At 39.9% G+C, this 22,343-nt stretch overlaps 2 protein-coding genes across 4 annotated transcripts in view; one reads left to right on the top strand and one right to left on the bottom strand.

Annotated features, from left to right (window-relative positions):
• Positions 1-1,767: 1,767 nt before the first annotated feature.
• phf3 (PHD finger protein 3) lies at positions 1,768-15,580 on the top strand. Of its 3 annotated transcripts, none has more exons than XM_026190419.1 (16): positions 1,768-2,041; positions 3,142-3,392; positions 3,968-4,084; positions 6,501-7,818; positions 7,973-8,249; positions 8,637-8,688; positions 9,615-9,735; positions 9,831-9,987; positions 10,085-10,201; positions 10,393-10,515; positions 10,808-10,952; positions 11,064-11,238; positions 11,326-11,473; positions 12,383-12,472; positions 12,638-12,833; positions 12,926-15,580. In XM_026190419.1, the coding sequence occupies exons 2-16, from the start codon at positions 3,158-3,160 to the stop codon at positions 14,710-14,712; spliced, it is 5,058 nt and encodes a 1,685-aa protein (XP_026046204.1). In that variant the 5' UTR covers positions 1,768-2,041; positions 3,142-3,157; the 3' UTR covers positions 14,713-15,580. The 3 variants fall into 3 exon arrangements, with proteins under 3 accessions (XP_026046204.1, XP_026046205.1, XP_026046203.1); XM_026190418.1 differs by lacking the exon at positions 1,768-2,041 and adding an exon at positions 2,052-2,821; XM_026190420.1 differs by lacking the exon at positions 3,142-3,392 and having other exon boundaries at positions 1,769-2,041.
• Positions 15,581-16,517: 937 nt separating this feature from the next.
• LOC113035112 (protein eyes shut homolog) overlaps positions 16,518-22,343 on the bottom strand; it is a 44,752-nt gene continuing 38,926 nt past the window's right edge. Inside the window, exons 8-11 of the mRNA XM_026190421.1 lie at positions 20,689-20,863; positions 20,273-20,436; positions 19,982-20,143; positions 16,518-18,078 (exon numbers count right to left, since the gene is read on the bottom strand). Of these exons, the coding sequence (XP_026046206.1) occupies positions 16,886-18,078; positions 19,982-20,143; positions 20,273-20,436; positions 20,689-20,863 (1,694 nt within the window). The 3' untranslated portion in view covers positions 16,518-16,885. The remainder of the gene's footprint in view (positions 18,079-19,981; positions 20,144-20,272; positions 20,437-20,688; positions 20,864-22,343) is intronic.

Raw genomic sequence — 22,343 nt, 5'->3', positions numbered from 1 at the left:
GTGAAAATGTGGTAAAAAAAAAATTTTTTAGAGATTGAAGTTTAGTAAGTGTTAAACATAGAAATGCATGACTCAGTGCATTCATTTGTTTTTTTTGTTTTTTGATAAGAAAATCTTTGCTCTTTAATCTTTGAATCCTGGATCACATTTCCAAGTAAAGGATGTCTGACTTCTTAAACGTTTTTCCTAAATTTTGTAATGAAAAATTACTTCAAAGTTACACTGTTTGAAAAACTATATTGAAGTAATGTTAGATCCTATTGTGGTAGGTAGAGTTGCACTGAGTGATGACTAATGGATGAATGCAATAAAGGATATATATAGTATGTGCAAATGTGTTATTTCTTTTAATGTTGAGCTCTTGAATCTTAAATAACTGAAACACATCCATCCTTTTATTTAATTAATTTAATTAAGCATCCCTATTAAAGCAGACTGTATCATTCATGAGCATCTCGTTCATCATTTAAACAACATTGTTGACCTTACTTAATATTTTGAAACAACTGAACTGCAAGACTCTTACATTTTTGTATTCTTTTTTAATCTTCATATCTCGGTTATTGTGCTGGTCTGGGGTGTAAATTATATGACATCAGTTTCAAACCCAACACTATAGAAAAGAGATATTTGGATAACACACAAGATGGGTTCAAGAGATTACACCAGCAAATTGTTTTCTGAAATCTCAGTTAGTAAAACTTCACGATAAGGTTGACTCAAAAATGTCATTCATTATGTTCAAAGAAATAAATGCAACATTAACTGCCAATCTGAAGAAGTTATTTACTACAAGATTCAAATCTGCTGAGCAAAGGAGAAAGCTTCATTTATTTTCTCTAACCAAAGGATCATCAAGATGTTTTTGGCAAATAAGACACAAGCCTTTGCACTCTCTTTGGTCAGCAGTGGTTTTCACCTTGGAACTGCATCGATGTCATTTTTGCAAAGTATCTTTCTTGTCATTTACTCATGAAGACATGTTCGCTGAATTCCCATAGTCTTAGATATGACTCTGTAACCCTTTTCGCACTGATAGATATCAGTGACATTTGTCTCTCAGCTGCTCTTGTGTTTCTTTAGACCGTGGCATGATATGCTGTTTTTTTTTTGTTTTTTTTTGTTTGTTTTATCTTTTAGTCTACTTTACTTTGTCAGGCAGGTTCTAGTAAAGTGATTTCTTAATACCCGGGTCTGGCAGAAATCAACCCCAGGTGTGTCTAGAAAACATTGAACGCAGCTTTCCAAAAAATGTGGTTCACGTTTAATTCATGATTTCCAAAGAGGTGCAATTACTTTTTCACATAGGGTCAAGTAGGTTTGGATAGCTTTTTTCCCCTTAATATATGAAATTGCCATTTAAAAATTCTTCTTGTGTTTACTTACGTTCTTTGTCTAACATTTAAATATATTTGATGATCTGAAACATGGAAGTATGAGAGATATGCAAACGACTTAAGAAATAACAATCCTTGATGATCATGATTTTATATATTTTAACTCAAATGAACTCAAACATCATGAATGGTATGAGCCCTCGAAGAGTTAAACTTAAACTTTAAGGAGCTTTTGCTTGCCTTTTTCTTATATAAAAATGTTTCTATTACAGGACATGCACTCAGAAAAGAATGGCAAATCTACTTTACTAAGTAACCGACTGTTTTCAATACCAGGCTGTGTTAAATATGTAACTTTGCCAGTTTTATAAAGCGAAGTTTTCTTCGAGCCTGTCCAGCTTCTCGTGTTCTCTAAGTGCGATGGTCGACAGTTTGATAAAAACAAACCGCTTGCTCTTAGTGAAAATTAACCATCCGGACACTGACAAAGCAGACACAACAAAAACAAACCATCCAGATGTGCTCTCTCTGTACAATCGGCTGCTAAGCTACCTGTAAACACAAGCCACGTGACAACGCCGCGCTGCCTGTCAGGGGCTTTGCAGCATCGGGGCGAATGACGGCTGAGTTGGAGGAAGTTACTGGGAGCTGCTTTGCTAGTATGTAACCGTACATGAGTTGGCAACAGCATCGCGACAAGAGAGGTGGGAGTGCTATAAATATGTATATGTAAAAATAACTACTTGTAAATATTTGAGCTGCAAGCGTTGGAACAGATGCATGTGGGGGGTCATCAAGTAACGTCCGCTAGCTGCACTCAGGCTACAAACAAACTTGGCAGCTAGGGCCTGTGCTATAGCCGCCTAGCTAGCTCGCCGTCGTGCATATTTATCGTCGAGCTGTCTAACCATATGTTTGCACATTTTGTTTGGCGCTTTTGAAATTTTCGGGCGCGGCTGTTTATTGATACAAATTTGCTGCCTGTAAGGCTGAATGGGTTTCAAAAAGTGAGTTAGCTTGGGTGGTAACTTCCTCCGTAAGTTACCGTTAGCTTGCTAACATACGCGATTGTCATAAGCTGACATAAACGTTAGCATGTTAACTAGCTAACAACTCATTGGCAAAACCTGGCGTCAGGAACGCCGTGCTTCTCGTGGACAGAAAGATATTTTTGGCTGAACTTAAATAAAAGCGTCCAGAGATGCGCTTTAGTTTGCTAACATTCATGTAGCGTTATTGGTTTGCACACTGATTGTGGCCTTCTCCAGGCTGTGAAGTCGTGGTGTTGCTTGATGTGAAAATAGTAGCATTTACTATTGCAAGTCGGTGGTTTTAGACATGCTTTTCTTGTATTTACATTACTCACCCGATAAAAGTCTTTGAAAATGCACAGAAACAAAAATAGCAGTGGCTAAGGAGCGTTGGGTTAACGTATTAGGACTGCAGAGTAGCTGGATGAGGCTTCCCATATGTGGAGATTTAAGGTATATACCACTTTGCTCATCAGATACAACATGTATACACTGAACTGATGGCAAAGTCTTCAGAAAGTGCACCGTAACTTTGTTTTTTGTTTGTTATCAGTCACAAAGTTTTCGCTGTCCCTCGAAATCAGGGAATATTTTGTGTTTTTGTTGGGTTTGCTTAGTTTGTACTACACTTGTCCCCATAATTGGATGCATTCTGTGGTGCAGGGAGAAACATAAGACGTTGCTGTCTTTGAAAAACAAACAGAGAAACATATATTAACAGTTTATCAGTTGTCTGCTATTCCTGCATCTTTTCTGTGTTGTTTTTGGTGCAGGAAGGCAGCAGCATTCATGGATATTGTGGACACCTTTAACCATTTAATACCCAGTGACCAGTTGGATGACTCCCTGGTAATAGGTCAGAATTTGGAGTGTGAAGCCAGTAATGAGTTTGGGACAGGACTCAGACTGGAAGATTCACTGAAGAACATGCTCAGTGACAAAGATCCCATGTTTGGATGTGCAAGCACTCAGTTCAGTCTGCTGGATAATGAAGACCCTGCTTTTCAGATTGCTGGCTCCACAAGTATGTTTGAAGGCACAAAAAAGTGGCCAAAATGTAGATAAATCAGTGTAGATTCAAACTTTGAGTGAAAGTTAACTAACAAATGCATGTGTGGCTGCCTGGAAAAAAAAAGTCATCCACACTTTACTTGAAAAGTTGATGGTGAAAGTTTTAAATATTAAGTTGTTAATGTACCGTGTAACTCAATGTATAACTCTGATTCTTCACCTACAGACTATTTTATCTGTGCTGATTTTTGCTCAGTTAGACTTTAACTCTTCAGGTGCTTCAAAAAACAAACACTGTAGAGGGTCGTCTTGTACTGAGATATGCAGGGAACATTTTCACCGTGCTTCTTTGCTTGTCAGCACGTAAATATCAGCGTTAGGGTAACTGAAGGTAAATTAAAGTAGTGTTGTTTCAGTAATGATGGAGAAAAATACAAAAATTTTTTAAAGAAACAATATAAAAGGATTCAGTATTATTGTAAATGTAGCAGTGTTAGACTGCCATTGAATTTGGACTGCAGTTTTTACATTTTTTTCAAATTGTATATTTATTAAGGACATTACATTTATTTATTTTTGCTTTTGCAGGTCTCGATAGTGGTTCGGCACCCACAGGCCTCCCTGGTGAACCAGCTGTTTCAGAGAGTGCACAAGTTAAGCAACTTGATGTCAGGCAGAAGAAACGTTCACGCAGTTTAGAGAACGGTAAGTCGATGCAAGTTTATTTTCTTTCTCTTTCCACCCTGTGAGACTTTTAGGGATGTACACAACTAGATGTTTAAACATTGCTGCCCTTGCGATTTGGTTACATTTAGTATTTTTATTAATGTACAGTTGCAGTTACTGGTTCAAAGGTGTTACGACACCACAGGGCTCCAGTCCCAACAGACTGTTTTTCTCTTCTTCTCTCTCTGTTTTTTTTTTTGTAAACAAGCAAGGGGCAAAGCAAATAGATGACAGCCGTACTAACTAATGCGGAAAAAAAAGAAAAGGAATAAAAGAGCAGCAGTGTGTCAATTTTTTTTTAGAATAAAAAGTAGAATACCAACCTAAGCCAGATGTAACCATATTCTTTAGCCAGATGTGGACAGACAGAACCAAATATATAAAGGATACCGGTGCTAGTACTGCTAAGGTTACCCTAGCTCTGCAAAATAATCTGATATTGTGTGTGTTTGCAAAACTATTCACACTGGAACATGTTGCACATTTCACTGGGGAAGGTCCTCTAAAATACACAGGAAGTATTTATTTGGCTAATGTAGAACTTTTTCCATTTAAAGTGCACTCAGTTAATGTTTTCTATGTTTTTTCCCCCCTGTCTTTTAGAGTAGTCGACTAGTTTAACCTTTATTTAACCAGGAAAATCCCATTGAGATTAAAACCTCTTTTTCAAGGGAGACCTGGCCAAGATAGCATAATAAGATAAGATAAGATAGAACTTTATTAATCCCTCGGGTGGGTTCCTCTGGGAAATTCAATTTCCAAAAAGCACAGCACCGACAGAAGTTACAGTTACAGTATATTATATATATATATATATATATATATATATTGTACAGTGAGGTGAAGAGGCACTAGGGATGGGTATCGAAAACCGGTTCTTGTTGAGAACCGGTTCCCACTGTTTCAATTCCTTGGAATCGTTTGCCATTTTTGCAAACGATTCCCTTATCGATTCCAGTCGCCCCGAATGACGTCACCACGTTGCGGAGCGTCATTTACCTGGCAGGAAACATGGCGCCTAAGCGGCTCAAACGCTCAAAAGTTTGATTATACTTTATGAGAACCGATGACAACAGGGCAACTTGCAAAGTAGATATTTCATTTAAGGGAGGAAACACTACGAATATGCAAAAGCATTTGCTCACAAAACACGCGATGACACGCGTTTTTAATTCCGCTCCGGACTCGTGACTCTCAACCCAGCAGCAGCGCTAACGTTTGCACGTCCTCTCCCGTTAATGCGGCAGGTAAATAATCAACTAACAGTGCATATTATGTTAGCGCAATCTGCCTTATTACAAAACCTGCCATTACTGTACATGTAGGTGACCATGATGAGAGAGACAGACAGAGTCTGGCTGGCGCTCGCTGGCAGTTCTCGCTGCAGTCTACCGGTAGCGTCTCCTTTCAGGCCAGGATAGACTAATGTCACAGAGCAGTGTCTAAGTTTGTGGTCAAAGGCTTGCACCCATTTGCCACAGCAGATGCCCCCGATTTTTGGTAAGTGAATGTGTTTAATTGTAGGCAGGGACATTACTGGATATTCTTGTGTAATTGCCACAGAACAATTTATGTTATACTTTGTTATTGCTACAGAAGAATGTTGCAGCTTTAAGGCAGGGATGACTCCTGGAGTTGCTTTCTCACTGCATATGCTTTATTTCACAATCAGATCGATTCGATAACAAAAACATACAGCAGCTCCTCTCCTACTCCTAGCCCTTCGCTGCGGTGGAAAAAAGAACGACTTCAATCCCCTTCAAGGAACATACGTACAAAATAGTTTTCCTGATACACCAATGGGGCGTTCAATGCCATCTTGTAAATATGAGTACTCTGGCAGAGTAACAGTTCAAATGAAAAATACACCAGAACAAACAAGCAAACAAAAAAAGAAGTGTGGGGTACCTTTGAACCAATGAACAAAGTATAACAATTTATACTTTTTAACATAACCCGACCCCGTCAATATGTGATATGTCTCACAAGAATATTTATTTTATTATTTTACATTTACAATTTTTTTTTCCTGGGGACCCTGTGACACCCCATTGAAGAGCCGTAGGCTGGATCTCTCAAGATCTCACTGTTGGGTTTGTAAGGCCATGTTACTCCTAAATTTCTATCTTGTTCAAAGAGAAGATATAAAACAAAGCTCTGAGCTAATCGACCTTAGTGTTCTCCTTTTTTTTAAAAAAAAAAAGAATCGATAAGAGAATCGATAAAGAATCGAATCGTTAAACAGAATCGAAAATGGAATCGGAATCGTTAAAATCTTATCAATACCCATCCCTAAGAGGCACTACAGCTTAGTTGTTCCCCTGAGTCACCAAGTCACCAATAGTCACCAAGAACATCAGCAGCTTTTAAGTTTTGCTTTTGTTTATTTAAACAGAACACAGTGGTGACCAGGAGCCTAACACACCCACCAATACCATGACCCGAGGGCGGCCGGCAAGAAAACCAGCCAACAGGCTATGCAAGTCATTTCTTATTGAGAAAGGAGTCACAGGTCCTGATCTAAAGAGAGAATTAACTCTCGGAGGACGTGTCAACATTAATGAGATTGATGGTGGGGTCTGGCTGAATCCAACTGTTGTATTGAGACGACTGACAGTCACAATTGGAGGTTTCAAGATTGAATTGCTACCAGGACCCTCGTACACACAGGGTGTCGATGCAAACCAGTCTGCATGCTCGGACGATGGTTTTTCTTACGGTGGGGAAGTTGGTTTCACAGTTTTGCCAGATGAAGCAGCCAGTGTACAGAATCCCGCAGCAGAGAGTGTGGAAGAGATGGATGTAAGTCAGAAGAGCTCAGCTGATGATGCAAGTCATGGGCTGGGCCCATATGTAAATCCAAATGATGTACAGACGACAAACGGGACGTTAAATACTGGCACGAAAGAGGCAAAACTTGACAATCAGAGTGTTCCAGAGAAGCAAAAGCCAGTCAGTAAAGGAAATGATGTTATTAAACAGCCACAGAGCAAAGAGAACAACACAGCTACTGTTAGTAACAAGACAGATGGTAATGAAAAACAACTGAATGTGTCTAAAATGCTGCCAAAGCCTAAACAAGGACCGACATCAGTAAAGAATAAGGAATTCGTTTTACATAAAACAAGCAATACAATTAAGGAGCATAAAGTTACCCAAAATATGCCATCCAAAATCACGCCAAGAGGAGAGCTGCACAAAACTAAATCTGGAAAGGAAAAGCAAGATGTTGTACCTTTGAAAAGGCCTGCAGAAAACATTCAAAGTGAGCATGCTACTAAAGTACAAAAGCTACAGGGTGCAGTAGATGCTAAAGTGAAGCCAAAATTACCAAGTTCTCCTACTTCTGTGGGAAAGAAAATTCCATCATCTGGCAACCGCGTTGGTGATCAGCAGGGACCAGCCAAACGTAGTACGCCCCAAAACAGCTCAAAAAGTGAGACTCCTCCCCCGCACAGTCATCTAGGAAATTCTTTAAAAACACCTGAAGAAGGAGGGCAGGAAAAGTCCAAAATGAAAAAGCTAGAGAAGATTCTTCAGAGACAAAAGAGTAAAAATGCAAGAAGCATCTCTGTGGACGAGCCGCAGCTGTTTATTCCAGATAATGCGCCCGTTGTGAAGAAGGACGCTGTGGACGAGCAAGTCGCTAATAGTGAGACTGTGTGGGATGGAAACAACTGTTGTGGCCTCTGCAAAAAGCACCACAATAACATGTAAGTGTTGCTCCTTAACCTAAATATAAAATCAAGTTTAATCAGCTGTAAAAGAATTTCTGCCTCTGTCCGCATTCTGTTTCTGTCCCAGTGCTAAGCTGCAAACACGCCTCTAATAATCGTACTTCGGTTTTTTTTTGGTTGTTTTTTTTAGGTTTATGGTAGGTTGCGGTCGCTGTGATGACTGGTTCCATGGTGACTGTGTTGGTCTTGACCTGGCGAAAGTGCGAGAAATGGAGGAGGAGGACCAGATGTACGTGTGCTTGAAGTGCTGCGAGGAAGAAACCAAGAAGGTGGGGCCTGAGCCAGCGAGTGCACCCAAACCAGAAGCTCCAGCAAAGAGCGAGACACCCGACCAGAAGCTGCCTCCTAAACCTCGTCCTGGGTCCTCTCAACCCCTCACATCAGGGGGAGTCAGACCAGTAAAAAAGGTAAGCAGTATCTCTCAGTTAACTCTAACTCATAATAGAAATATTTATTTATATCTAATGGATTTAAACTATTCACACACAGCAAATATTTATATCTTTCCCCAGCTAATTTATCCACTGATACTAATCATAGCCACTGTTACCATTATGCAATGGTTTGTCTCTTTGATTTAACTTTGCCAGCACAAGAGGTGTGCACATGGGTGTGTAATCAACACAGTGCACTCGCCATATTTTAGTATGATTTTACACACCAAAAGCTCACTTTTTTTTTTTTACTTTAGCTAAGGGGTGTAATGTAAAGTGTGTTGTTGTTGTTGTCATATGTATGTTTTCAGCCTTATGATATATAAAATAAATGTAACGGGGACTTAATTCTTACAATAGGATGCAGAGAGAAGGCAGTCCACAGATGCCCGAGAAGCAACTCATAAAACAGGTAATTTTTCATTAGCTTTGAATGTATAATTAACTTTGTCCTGTTTTAATATCACATTGGGTTCAAGGCCAGGCTGCATTCACTGGGTGTGTAAACAAAATTAACTTAGGACCTTCACAGCACATGAGCAGTATATTAATGACAGTTAGTACAGTCCTTTGAGGTCTCATTTATATATGAGAGAGCTTAAAATTGCATCACCTTAAGTAATAGCATTACTTCTGTAGTTGACATCAGGGTATTTACTTATCAGTTTACTCTATTAAACATACAGCTACTAAAGTAGGAACATAATGCAGCACAAGTCAGTGAGCCTTTTAATACTAAAATACAACAGTCTTTTTTTTTTTTTTTTAATTTCAGACACACTCCCCCTCAGCATGGAAGATAACAGTTGCATAAATTTGTGTTTATAATCTGTGATTTAATAATTTTGTTCTCGGCTGCGTTTACGCGGACGAGTTGTATTACTCGTTCTCTTTAAAATGTGATCAAAGTTAGTCTGCCAGATTTCAGTCAGGCAGTGTTTTTGGACAGCTCTTAATTTACTCTGTTTGTGTTTTAGAAATGTGCTTTGGATGGTAATCTGCTCAGATGTTGTCAGATGTAATTACACGTTCTGGTTTGAGTTTTCACAGCAGGCTTTTAAAAAGTATTTATTTTTAATTGTTCGTATGAGAAAATACTCTACATGCCATCTTGGAAATAAGTCCATTTTGTAACATTTAACAAAATGATATTGTGTATTATAAAGTATAAACATGTCTGTGTCATATTGTACGTAGTTTTTGTTAATGTTAGGATTTCAGGATGTCCTTTTTTGGGATTAGTTTTTGTAAGCAAAGTCTGTGTGGAATAAATGTTTCTTTATGACGACAGATTTTTTCCCCACTCACTCAGTGGATTTTGTCACTCTGTCTTCACAGGTGTCTCAGTGAAACAAGAGTCAAAACATAAGGCTCCATCCTTGGCTTCAAAGAAACCCGTGTCTCTGGAGGCAATCAGGAGAAGTGTGCGTGATTCTCTGAAAGAAATCCTCGTACAGAGGTCAGTTTTTCAACACTTTCGAAAGATGTGTGGATGTTACATTTTTTAAAATCAGGGCACTTTATAATCGCCTATGTGCACTTTCTGCATTTCAGATTGAAGGACTCTGATTTGAACATCTCGGTGGAAAGGGCTTCCGAACTTGCAAAGAAGATAGAGCGAGAACTTTTTCACTTGTATAAAGACACTGACAACAAGTACAAGAACAAATACAGAAGCTTAATGTTTAACCTTAAAGATACTAAAAATAATGTAAGTATCATTTTATGTCAGGCATGGTCTAAATGTAATGTTTCCACTTTTACTATAAGAATAGTTTCATTTGCTTTGTCTTTATTGATCTTTTTAGATCCTTTGTAAGAGGGTTCTCAAAGGTGAAATTTCTCCTGCTAACTTAATTCGAATGAGTCCCGAGGAACTGGCCTCAAAAGAACTGGCTGCTTGGCGACAAAGAGAAAACCGACATGTAAGTAATGCTTGTCTTTTTTCCCCCAGTAGTATTGCATAAATTTACCAAACAAATTACAGTAGTTTACAGTTGTGATGTCCGATTTAAACTGAGTAAATATTATTAAGGTAATAGTTTAACAGTGTATTTTTAAAGATGGTTGTATTTTAGAATAGAAAAAAAAAACAAATTAATTCTTTGCTTTACAGACTATTGAGATGATTGAAAAAGAGCAAAGGGAGGCAGAGAGACGGCCGATTACTAAGATCACACACAAAGGGGAAATTGAAATTGAAAGTCAAGAACCAGTAAAAGCACCGGAGCCTGTAGAGGTGAGGGTATCATTGTGCTGTTTATGCTTAACATGCATAGTAAGTGAAATGTGATGAGATGTGTATCCTTACATTAGTTACATCGCTTCATATACCATCATCAGTTCTGTTCATCTGTCTGATTACTTTGTGAAATGTGCTGCATTCATATCTTTGTGCCTCATGTAAAAAGCTCCTACAATTCTCCTCCCATGTAATCCATTTAAGCTGAATATAGCGACAGATTGCTTCTGTTTACATGCAACAGACTTAGTGACGTGTTTGCTTAAACTTATTTCCTATTTTTTTCCAGCTTGAACCTCCTCCCAGAGTGACTGAAGTCTCAGCAGAACCTCCAAAAACTCCAGAGAAGAAGGAAGAGAATGCTAACACAGCTAAAGACACTACAAGCCAACACAAGTCTCACTTATTTGACCTACACTGTAAAATCTGCACAGGTAAATGATAACATGAGAACAAAAAAAAAGACTAGAGATTAACCTGTGTCTTTAATAAAACATCTCATTCAGTATTGTCACCATTGATCTCTGGTGTTATATTTTCTGAAGGTCGAATGGCACCCCCTGTTGAGGAGGCACCAACCAAAGTGGTTAAAGTTGCAACTACAGTGGTTAGGAGGCAGTCTACCAAAACAGAGGAGACAAAGGGCACCACGCCGCCCGCAATCGACGATGACCTGCACCTCACTGTCTTAGAGGAGAGCTTCCAAAATGCTCAGATAGGGTACGAAGCAGTTGTTTTAGACATTTTGTCTGGATCTGGATAATGTTTTCTTTCAGTGCTTAATTCATTTCTCCTTCATTGTCACAGGTCTGATCATGCAGCTGGAAGAGAGGAAGAAGCTACTTTCCTTTCCAACCTGAAGTGTCTGTGGCAAGGATTCATTCATATGCACGCTGTGGCAAAGTTGGTGACAAAAGCTTTTCCCGTCTCAGGTGTTTTGGACAACTTGACAGAGGTAAAGTTGACACATCAGACTGTACTTGGGTTTTAAACAGCTGTTGTAAACTATGGTTGACAATGAAAAGTGTTTCAGAAAAGAGACAAATTGAGGAAGATGAAAGACAATAAATACAAATATTCACGGTTCGTATGGGTGCTTGAAATCCTTGAGAATGCTTGAATTGTAATATTGTCTTTTCAAGGTTTGAAAAGTGCCCGATATTCAGATGTGGTGTTTAAAAGTGCTTGAAACTGTATTTCATTCAACACAAATAACTATCTAACCAAATAGTTTTCTTATCAGATAGAAAAATAAAATGAGTCGCAAAGTCTAAAAGCAAAATTTCTCTGCCTGGGCTGCCGAGCATCTTTGCATGTCAGTCTGTTTCAATTTGTTTTAATTTTTACATGGCCTTACTGAGGTGATGCTAAGTGAAACATGCATTCTTTTTTTTTTTTTTGGTAATGTGCTGAAAAAGCTTGAAAACTGACCTTGAAAGTGCTTAAAAAGTGCTTGAATTTGACCCTGAAAAATGCGTATGAACCCTGAATATTAGTATTCTTTGACACAGTTGTTTAAGCAACAGCCAGGCAAGAGCCAGTTCTGATGAATGGCAGTGGGATAAAGATTGCTTTTAGCACAGATACAGGGAGAAAATGGCAGTCAGACATGAGTATTTATGTACTAAAAAACTAAAACAAAACATTGCAGAAATGTGCTGACACTTGTTGTTGTAGAACAGTTTATTAGGACACAGGAAATATAAACCACAGTCCAGCTGGAAGAACTAGATTTGTAACATTACTCCCACGTAACTACAGATTTATGAGTGATCAAATACTGCCAACTACTTTGTATCTCTAACACTCCATAAGGTGTGCTCTTTTTATTTATTCATTTAAAAACATGTTTTTTCTCCAATAGGACCTTCCAGATAGCATACAGGTTGGTGGGAGGATTAGTCCTCAGACGGTGTGGGACTACTTGGAGAAAATTCGGGCAACTGGAACAAAAGTAAGTTTCTCTTGTTTTCCGAGATTTGCTTATGATTTGACAGAAATAAATTGGCTTTAATTATTCCTGATATTGAGTAAGTCGAACTGAATACCACTCTTTAAAAGTTCTGATTTTTAACAGAGTTACAGATTTTACTGACACATGCTTTTTGTTTTATTAAAGGAAGTGTGCCTGATTCGCTTCTCCCCTGAGACAGAGGAAGATGAGATCTCTTATACTCTTTTGTATGCCTACTTCAGCAGTCGTAGGCGTTTTGGGGTGGTGTCCAATAATTTGAAACAAGTGAAGGACATGTACCTCATCCCTTTAGGTGCCACAGAAAAAGTTCCACATCAGCTTGTTCCCTTTGATGGGCCAGGTAACCGGAACACAATTATTTTTCTCTCATTAAATTAAAAAAAATCTTTTTTTTTTTTTTAAATGTTCAAACTTAATCTTTTAATTTCTCAGGTTTAGAAAACAACCGTGGAAACCTCCTCCTTGGACTTATTATTCGCCAGAGACCGAAAAGGGATTTTCTTACTGTGGATGTGAACGAATCTGCAAGGATTATTCCTGAAATAAAACCTGTGGCCATTTCCACAAAAGAAACCAGGGCAAAAGAGGAGGATGAGAAATTTTTTCTCTCTTCCTTGACTAGTGCACTTCAAAAGGAGAAGGAAAAACCACTTAACACTACTGAAGATGTTGATGAGCCTATTGCACAGTCTTTTGAAGAAACATCTGCATCAGAGGAGACCAACAATCAGGAGCCTCAGAAACCCCTTCGCTTTCTTCCAGGTGTGCTAGTAGGCTGGGGTGGAGAATTACCACCTCTGCCTGATGTTGGGTTTAAACCCTCAAGTACAGCACAGGATGCCTTGAAGACTCAGCCTGCTCCAAAACCAGAGACATCAGTTGGGAGCTCAAAAAGTCCAACAGCTGCTGCCCCACGAGAGCGCTTTGTCATCAAGAAGAAAGAAGCTAAACCTGCTAAAACTGAACCGGAGCTATCAAGCCCATCTGATACATCAGCTGCTACCAACTCGCTGGAAAAGAAAGCTGCAGTAGGGAGCCAGGGTACATCTGTCTCACTCAAAGATAAGCCTCCAGATGTATCGACTGAAGACTTCCTGGCAAGCCTGTCAGCAGCTCCAAGCGGGACTGAAACTAGCAGTGCTACGTCGGCAAACAAAGGCGACACTGGCCTTTTGTCTGAAAGTGAAAAAGAAACAACTGAAGGGAATTCTTTGTTGCAGCCAAAATCCCAGTCTGCTGCAGATCACGCAAGTAGCTCAAAGCCTCCTTTAAGTGGAATATTGAAAAAATCTTCAGCATATTCCACTGTGAATGAAGATAAAACAATGGTGCCACAGAAGGATAAAGCCAGCCTCCCAGATCCTTCCAGCCCTAAACCTGTTCCTGTGTTGAGCAGCACTAGGAATGATCTAATCGTCCCATTTCACCAAGGATATTTACAGCTCTCTCAGGCCAAGCACAAAGCTGAAGAACAAAGTCAAACAGCCGTTCAGTCGTTTCCTTGTAAAAAGAATGAGCCTGGTGTAGCGCAGGCTGGTGCTGTATTGACTCAGACAGTGAATCCTCCTACGGTCCAAGGAACTCCAGCAGAGTGTCAAACAGGAGCCTCTCAGTCCCAGTATAACCCAGCAATGGCACCAGCTCTCCCAGTAAACAACAGCACAAGACCGTCCCCGTTGCAGCAGCAACAGCCTCAGGAATCTGGCAGCTATGATTCTCCATCTGCCCCTACTTCTAATACTGTACCCACCCCTCACATCCAGAACCAGAACCATAGCATGCAGTGGGCTCAAGACAGCACTTCACAGGCTCCCCCTGGACCTCAGTCACAGTACCCCGAGAGTTGCTCTGAACCATCTGGCCAACCCTCATCCGTGGACAAAGACTACAAGCGTTTAGAGGAGCGATACAGTGACCCGTGGGAGAGGCCGCGACACACAGAAGACAAAGACCACGGAAGGCACAGCTACCACAGGGACTCCTATCACGGTAAAAAGAGCAGGCACCACGAGCGGGAGAAAAAGCACGATCGCAGCTATGATGATAAGTACAAGGAGAGGGGCAGGCACCACGGACATTCGGATGACCGCTATGCTGAGAAGAGGAAAGAGAGGCATCACAGCGACGACTACAGCAGCCGTCACAAGGACAGGCACAGACATAGACGGGACTCTGATTACGAGAATGGACGGAGAAGTTCAAAAGACAGTTACTCATAGTTTTGTTCAGAGAGCGTTTGGGGCTCTCAGGAGGACTGTTCGGTTGTTGTTGGTCACACAGCTGGTACAAACCACTTTGGTTGGTGCTGGTGGAGTTGTTTTACGCACCAGTCTGCATCTGTATGCCGTGTCTTTCACTAAAGTTACGTTTTATGTTACTCAGCGTACAAGCCAAAATAATATAATTTCAATGGAATTATGATATTATGGATCAGTTCAGTTAAGACCAAGAAAAAAAAAAAAGTCAATATTGGAACATTTTTAACTTTTAAACTTTTTACTGTAAATATGTTGTTCATATTGAGCTGCTGTACTGATTGGTTTCGGTCTCAAGGCAACATAACAACAAACAAGTGGACTACTTGGATAATTTATGCTGAGTTCATTTGGCCTGAATGTAATAGAAGGTATTTAACTGAAAACAGCAGCTTGAGTTTGTTTTTTTTAACATTTCTTTTAAATTGCTTAAATATTTTATAAACCTGCTTTCTATTGAGAAAGCATGTACAATGTTGGCTTGTAATATACATTAGAGATGAAGTGTGCCTTTGCACTGTGTTATTGTACAGTTCGTAATAAAGCTGAACCTTTTTTTTATTAATTATTTAAAGAAATTCTTTGTCTAAAAAATGTATTAAAACCAACTAGGTCAGAGGTGTTAAAAATGAGGCCTGGGGGGGGGGAGAATCGGCCCAGCAAAGACTCCGATCTGGCCCACTGGATGATTGGGAAAAGTGAAGGAGGGCATGTGTTTTTGAGTAAAGTGTATTTTTATAACTAAGTTTTACAGCTTTTCCTATTGATAAAGACCTCCCCCGTGGCCATTCTTGTTAAAGGAACGAAGTAATAAAGAAACAAATGATAGGAATGTGCCTCTTTTTCACCAATCTATAGAAATTTTGGTAAACTAATATTTTCTGTGAATTAACAAAAACATTGAGCTACCAGAATGGTTTCCATATTTTCATGTTAACATATAGAAAAAGTGAGACGTGCTGTTGAAATTGTACTTTTTATATTAAGATATCTCAGGGGTTTAATGTGTAGGTAAACATCTTTACTCTGACAGAAAGGAGAGATTCACTCATCTGGTCCCTTCAAAATCAAAGTGGTCTGTATGTGATGGAACTAGATGTTAGCATTGCGACCTTGCAGCAAGAAGGTCCTTGGTTTGAATCCATCATCTTGACGGGGAACCCCCATGTTTGCATGTTCTCCCATTGTGTGAGTGGGTTCTCTCTGAGTACTTCGGCTTCCTCCCACAGTCCAAAGACATGCAGTTTGCGGGGTTAGTGCATCGATGTTTCTTTTTGTTAGCTCTTAAGCAAAAGAAAATGGATTAACAAGATGGGTAGATGGGTGTCATGTTAAGTTTTACCTTTTGTTTGGAAAGTGATGTAAATCAGAAAAGTCAGCCAAGGAATCAGAGAGTTTAATTTGTCCTTTAACACTTTAAATGTATATGTTTCATCAAACTGAATTTTAAGTGCAACTCAGAACTGGTATGTAAAGTGTTGAAGAAACAAGTAGTACAATTCAATTGCTTTAAAAAACAGGACTATATGCAGTCCTGTGAAAAACTAAGTGCACTCCACGATTCAGTACTTGGAGGACTACCGTTAGCGGCAGTCTTTAAGTAACTTTAAATAACTACTCTGTATGACTATCAGTATCTCACATCAGTATGAAAGAATTATGGCCCATCCTTTACAGCATTCCTTCATCTCTTTGAGTTTTGAGGGTATTTGTTTTTGCACAGCTCTTAAGTTTCCACCACAACATTTCAGTCAGGTTGAGGTGATTGATTCTGTTGTAGATTTGCTGCTGCACTTGGGATCATTGTCCTGTTGCATGAAACAATTTTGGACAATCTTTAGTTAAGTGTACAGAGGAGTTCATGAACGACTCTGATTAGATGTCCAAGTCCCAGTCGTCACCCCTCCACCACTGTGCTTGACGGTTGGAGTCATCTGTGTTGATATGCTGTTTGGTTTTCAGCAAATGTGCTACTGTGCATTACAGCCAAAAATCTCCACCTTGGTCTGTATGAAGAACATGAAGACGGTAAAAGTGCACTTGGATTTTCACATGACTAAATACTAGAAAACACAATATCAACTACCTTAAAAGGTACATTTCCTACTGTTGTAAAGACCAGAACTTGCAGTTTCACTTACTCGTTTCCATCAAAGATATTAAAACCTTCACTTTTTTTAAGAAACAGCCCTTGCTTGGTATCTCCAAACAAACAGACATTTCTAAGATTCCCCGCAAAGCCATTTGAAAACATTCCCAAGGTCACAACTGATATGTTTCTGTACAGTTCAAACCCTCCAAAGTAAAACTGCCCCCCGTAGTTTAAGGCTACATATCGCTCAAATGGATCTACATTTTCAGAGAGGATCTCCTGGCTGTTCAGTAACACTTGAATAACAGTGCTATTTAGAGATATAGAGACATTGTGCCATTTGTTACAGCAGAGAGTGAGATTTCTGAAAACCAATGGGAAGGAAAGTCTTTCTCCAAGATTGACTGTTATTTTAAGATAGCCCCCTTCAAGTCCAACTGCAAGGTGGTCATCATCTTCGTGTTCAGCCTTTCCCATCCACATGATCAGACTGTCATTGGAGACTGTGAGAAAGCTGAAAGAAACCTGTGTGTATTTTAAGTTTCTTGTGTTGTATTTAGAGTCCCAGTATTTAACAAAAGAGTTTCCAACAAACTTCAGAGTGCCTGTGGACATTTCCTTGTCACAGTACCTCCCGGTCCACCCTAAGGGGCAAATGCAGTGATACGAGGTGACACTAGATGCCACGCATAAGGAACCATGTTTGCAGACGTTGTTTACACAGCTCACAGACTGGTTACACACAGAACCGGTCCATAATGGTGGACATACACAAGTGAACGAGTCACTACTTGTTGCCCTGCAGTGACCTCCATTCTGGCACACCTTGTACCCGCAGGCTGTCCCATCCCAGTCACCTATGTTGGCCCCACTTAAAGCTCCCCTCTCTGTTAACTCAAACTCTCGATCATTGAGTGTTATCTCTCGCAGGCCACCAGTGAAGCTCACAGGATCCCCTTCAGTTGCATCCGTGGAGACAAAGCTCAGAGTCGACACGCCTCCGACGAAGACGTCAGTAGCAACATCGAGTGTGGCCATGCCTTCAGTCACATTTTCTCTAACTTCCTTGTTATCCAGACTGAGGAAGCCTCGGTTACCAGTTCGGCCAGCCTTAACCGTGAGCCAGGTCCTGCCGCTTAAGTCCACTTGTTCAGAGGACTGCAGGATGTGGGTGCCGTCCCCAAGATTGTATCGCAGCTGGACAAACCCAGATGCCAGTGAGAGGCAGAAGAAGTCTCCTGTGGAAAAAACAATTTATGAGTAACTTGTTTGAAAAAAGTAATTTCTTCTACTTTTACCGTGGTAAAGATTAGTATTAATATTAGATGTGCACAGTACTGTCTTTTAACTAAGGGCATTATTATTGATTTTTTCAAAACTAAAAATTAGACACAGATGCAGTTAGGCCCACAATTTTTTGACCAGTGACTTTTTAAAATGTTATTTTTGTAGTATTTTTTCTCTACACCGCAGTGTATTCTAAATTGAAATACAAAGGTTCAGCTTTAATTCAAAGGTGCCCTCTATTTTCAGAATTTCAGTTTTATTTTGAAAAGTAATTGGACAAAATTATTGTTCTGTGACAAATACATAAAAGATCTGGAGTCGATTCAAGATTTTGAAACTTTATTTGGTGGCTTTTCTTTGGAACTGAACAGAAGACCCCAAGAGATGTTAATGGAAGGAGAAGGAGAAATAAACCCACCAGAGAAACAGCAAAAGCTTGTGGCCAAATCAAATCTCAAATTCATCAAATTTTGATGTATTATTACTATATTACTAAAAGAGCAAATGCACTAAAGTGAATGGTTGAGAAAAATACCTTCACAATATCGAACCAAGTCGAGAACACTCTTGAGAAAGCAGGCTTAAAATGATCAAGATCTGCAATCAAGAGACGCCTTCACGAATCGAAATGCAGAGAATTTAGAACAAAGTGCAAACCAGTGAAAGCCAGAACTGGAAAGCCAGATAAGACTTTGCCAGAAAACATCTACAAGAGCCTGCACAGCCCCCCCCCAAAATTCTTTGGGCAGATGAAACCAAGATTAACTTGTACCAACATGATAGGCAACAGAAAACCATGGAGAGGAAAAGGCGCACCTCATGATCTGAAGCACACCACATTATCTGTCAAACACGATGGCATGGGCACGTATGGCTGCGGGCGTCACTAGTGTTTATTAATGACGTGACTGCTGATAGAAGTAGCGGGATGAATTCTGGAGTGCACAAGGCTACGCTCTCTGCTCAGATTCAGTCAGATGCTGGAAACTGATCTGCTTCACAAATGGATAATGAGCCAAATCGCGCAGCAAAAGCAACCAAAGAGTTTCTGAAGCCAAAGAAATGGAATATTCTTCACCTGATCTCAGTCCAATAAAGCATGCTTTTCAGTTACTGCAGACAAAAATGAAGGCAGAGAGATTTCAATAACATTGTCAATGATTTAAAGTCACCTGTGGTGCTGTACAATGATGAAATTAGATGAAAAAACCTATAGACCTAACTGTATATAAAAAATAAAGGATGCATTCTCTTTGTGTCTCAATATTTCAAGGCCCTCTCACAGGTGAATATGTCTGTGGGTTGTAAGTGGTTGAACTAAAGACATATTTATTTTATTCTCTCCCAACTTGTCAGAGCAGCATGGATTGATTGCCATAAATAAACTCATTGATGAATTTAAAAATACCATTTATGTCATGATTAATAACTCCAATATTTAGATAAAAAGTTTCACTTTGACCTAAGTTGGCCTGAATTTTGTTGTCAATCATATGACACTCAGCAGAATACTGATATACACAGTCGACAACGAGAGGATTTGACATTATAATTTAAGAAATAGGACCAAAGCACCGTGTTCTACATTTTTAATGTCAGGCTTAAGGAAAACAAATAAGAATGTGTAATAAGTATACTTAACACTGAAATTATATTCACCATATTTAAATTTGAATGCTAATGTTATTGGGCATGAACTACTAGCTACACATAGCAATTGGTATGTGTAATGAGTGCTGTGGAGGCAGGGCATAGAGGGGTAAAAGAGCAAATGGCCTAATATGTTACAGCAATCATATTAATTAACACAGTGTTAATAAAAGCAAAGCTTCCCTAAATATTAATTGTCCTCACCAGCTCTGGCACTGAGATGTTGCGCAATGTAGACGAGGATGCCATCAGGTGATAACGGCTGGAACTGCACTTGCAAATCAGTCCTGTGTCTTATACTCATAGGTGGGAATGACATCCAGGAGGAGAGGTTAGCACTGAAGAATGGATCACTGATGGTCACAGCTGAACAGAAAAAAACAATTTAGCAGTTAAAGAATTTAATAGCAAAGGCCTTATTTAAAAATATGAATTTAATAAAAATATAACAGATGCAGGTGAGGGTCACAGCTTCAGTGAGGCAACCTTTCTCACAGTAGACTCCTGCTGTTCCCAGGGGGCACTGGCAGGTATATCCATTCGGCAGAGGGATGCAGGTGGAGCCGTGGGCGCACAAAGGAGGGGGGCTGTGCTCGACATCACACACTGACACGGTCTCGGAACAGAGCGCTCCCTTCCATCCAAATGGGCACTGGCAACTGCAGACGGGCACAGTCAAACACTGTGTTAAAGCTTGTGAACACCGTCTTCCCCTTCTGCAGCATTCACACAGCGAAACCGGTTTTCTGTTTGTTACTAAAGCATAGTCACAATGCATATGGAAATATACATAAAGCACAGCGTTGTTTACTGTATTGTGCTAATTAATAACACCTACATGCGTTATTCATGAGGAGACTCATTAGAAACAATTGGAAAATGAGCCCACGTAGAGTTTAATTTGCACTTACTACACAGATGAGCCGGAATCCACGCACGTCCCGCCGTTCCTGCACTTAACGTGAACGCAAGGGGTGACGCCACACTGACCCACGCTGCGCCCAAAGGCTGGATGACCCGCAGGTTGTCCCAGCGCTTGGAACTTTCCGTCTCTCCTTGTGCGAAAGTGCACATCAAAAATGCACCCTTTGAAAAGAACAAACGCATCGTGAGATAACCTGCGCACAAGTCAGAGGTGCATTTCATTTCATCTTCAGTTTCCTTCTCCGGTCTTTCCCTAATAGGAAATTATAAGATGAAACGCAACACGCTTTACTGTCTTTGTACGGAGATCAAAAGGTATGCATACTAAAATCTGCCCAACACAAACGAAAACACGTCTGACAATGTGTGCACGGTTTGAAATGAGTTTCTTTGATGGGTGTTTATTTCATCATGTGAAGGTTTCACGCTGGGAGACATACACTTAAACCCACAAAACTTTATTAGATGTTAACTCTCAGATTGCAGTTCGTCTAGTTCGCATCCAAGATGCCCGAGTTGGAAGGACTCGAGTCCAATGTTTTCCCACCATGAAATCACGCCATCACGCCTCTCTCTCTCGTCGTATTTGCTTATTGGTTTCATAATTCAGTTTTATCAAGACAATATTTGTTTTGGCCTGCACCTGCAAAGCACAAGGCCTTCTATAAATATAAGGCCTGAACACAGCCCTCGTAGTCATCTGCACATGCAGACTCCCTTCTCTCTGCTGCATTAGTCACTGGCATAAACAGGATGCAGGGGAAATGTCATGCTCATTCATGAATATTCACGGCATGATGCTGTCTGCTTGGCAGACTCGAGTGATGGTTGTGGTGCCGCAAACACAGACCATCAAAAAGCGAAGCAGATTCATAATGAAGATTATGCGAGATAATTATTTTTGTTTCAGCTGTGCGCGCATCGCTTCTTGTAAAAGAACCTCGAAAGCTGAGGTCTGAAGTCGAGCGAGCCTTCCCGTGTGTGCGGCAAAGTTCTTTTTTCGGGAAAAATTTGATTTACAAAACCGGAAAATGATTTTAAAACAACATTTTCTAATGTCCCTGATCTTTGCAAGTCCAAGAATGAAAGGTAATTAAGCTCAAAATCTTTTAGGAAATCTAATAAAAAACATTTCAGCATCAAAGCGGTATGAAATCAGAGTTTTCAAACGCCAGGCTCGATAAACATCCCCATTTCTGTATATTTGATCAACAGCTTAAAATGACTGATTTTTTTTTTTTTTTTTACCCACACAGCCTCTTCTTCCTTCTTTCCACAGGGGAGTGTGGATCTTTTGATAACTGGGAGTGAAGTGCATTATCAGTGTGTTCACTGCCAGCCATCATGATTAGGGCTCGATGAAGGTCACACAGATCTGATTAGGCTCTCATGAGTTCTCATTACATCCTGAGTAGAAAGGTTATGGTTCCACCAGTGTTGCCTGTCTCCGGTAGTGCTTGCCATTACAGGGAACTGTGATAGCCTAATACCGCATGGGCAAACTGATGCTTTATCGCAGCTGATTTGATTTTTGAAGGCTTATTTGCAGAGTAGAAAAATGAATCAGATGATGATGAATAGGCAAACACAAAAAATCGCTCAAGTCCTTAAAAATAAAAAGCTTTTGTTCACCCCAAATGGA

This window comes from Astatotilapia calliptera, chromosome 13, assembly GCF_900246225.1.
Source record: "Astatotilapia calliptera chromosome 13, fAstCal1.2, whole genome shotgun sequence".
NCBI lineage: Eukaryota > Metazoa > Chordata > Actinopteri > Cichliformes > Cichlidae > Astatotilapia > Astatotilapia calliptera.
This window is presented reverse-complemented; position numbering and strand designations above follow the sequence as displayed.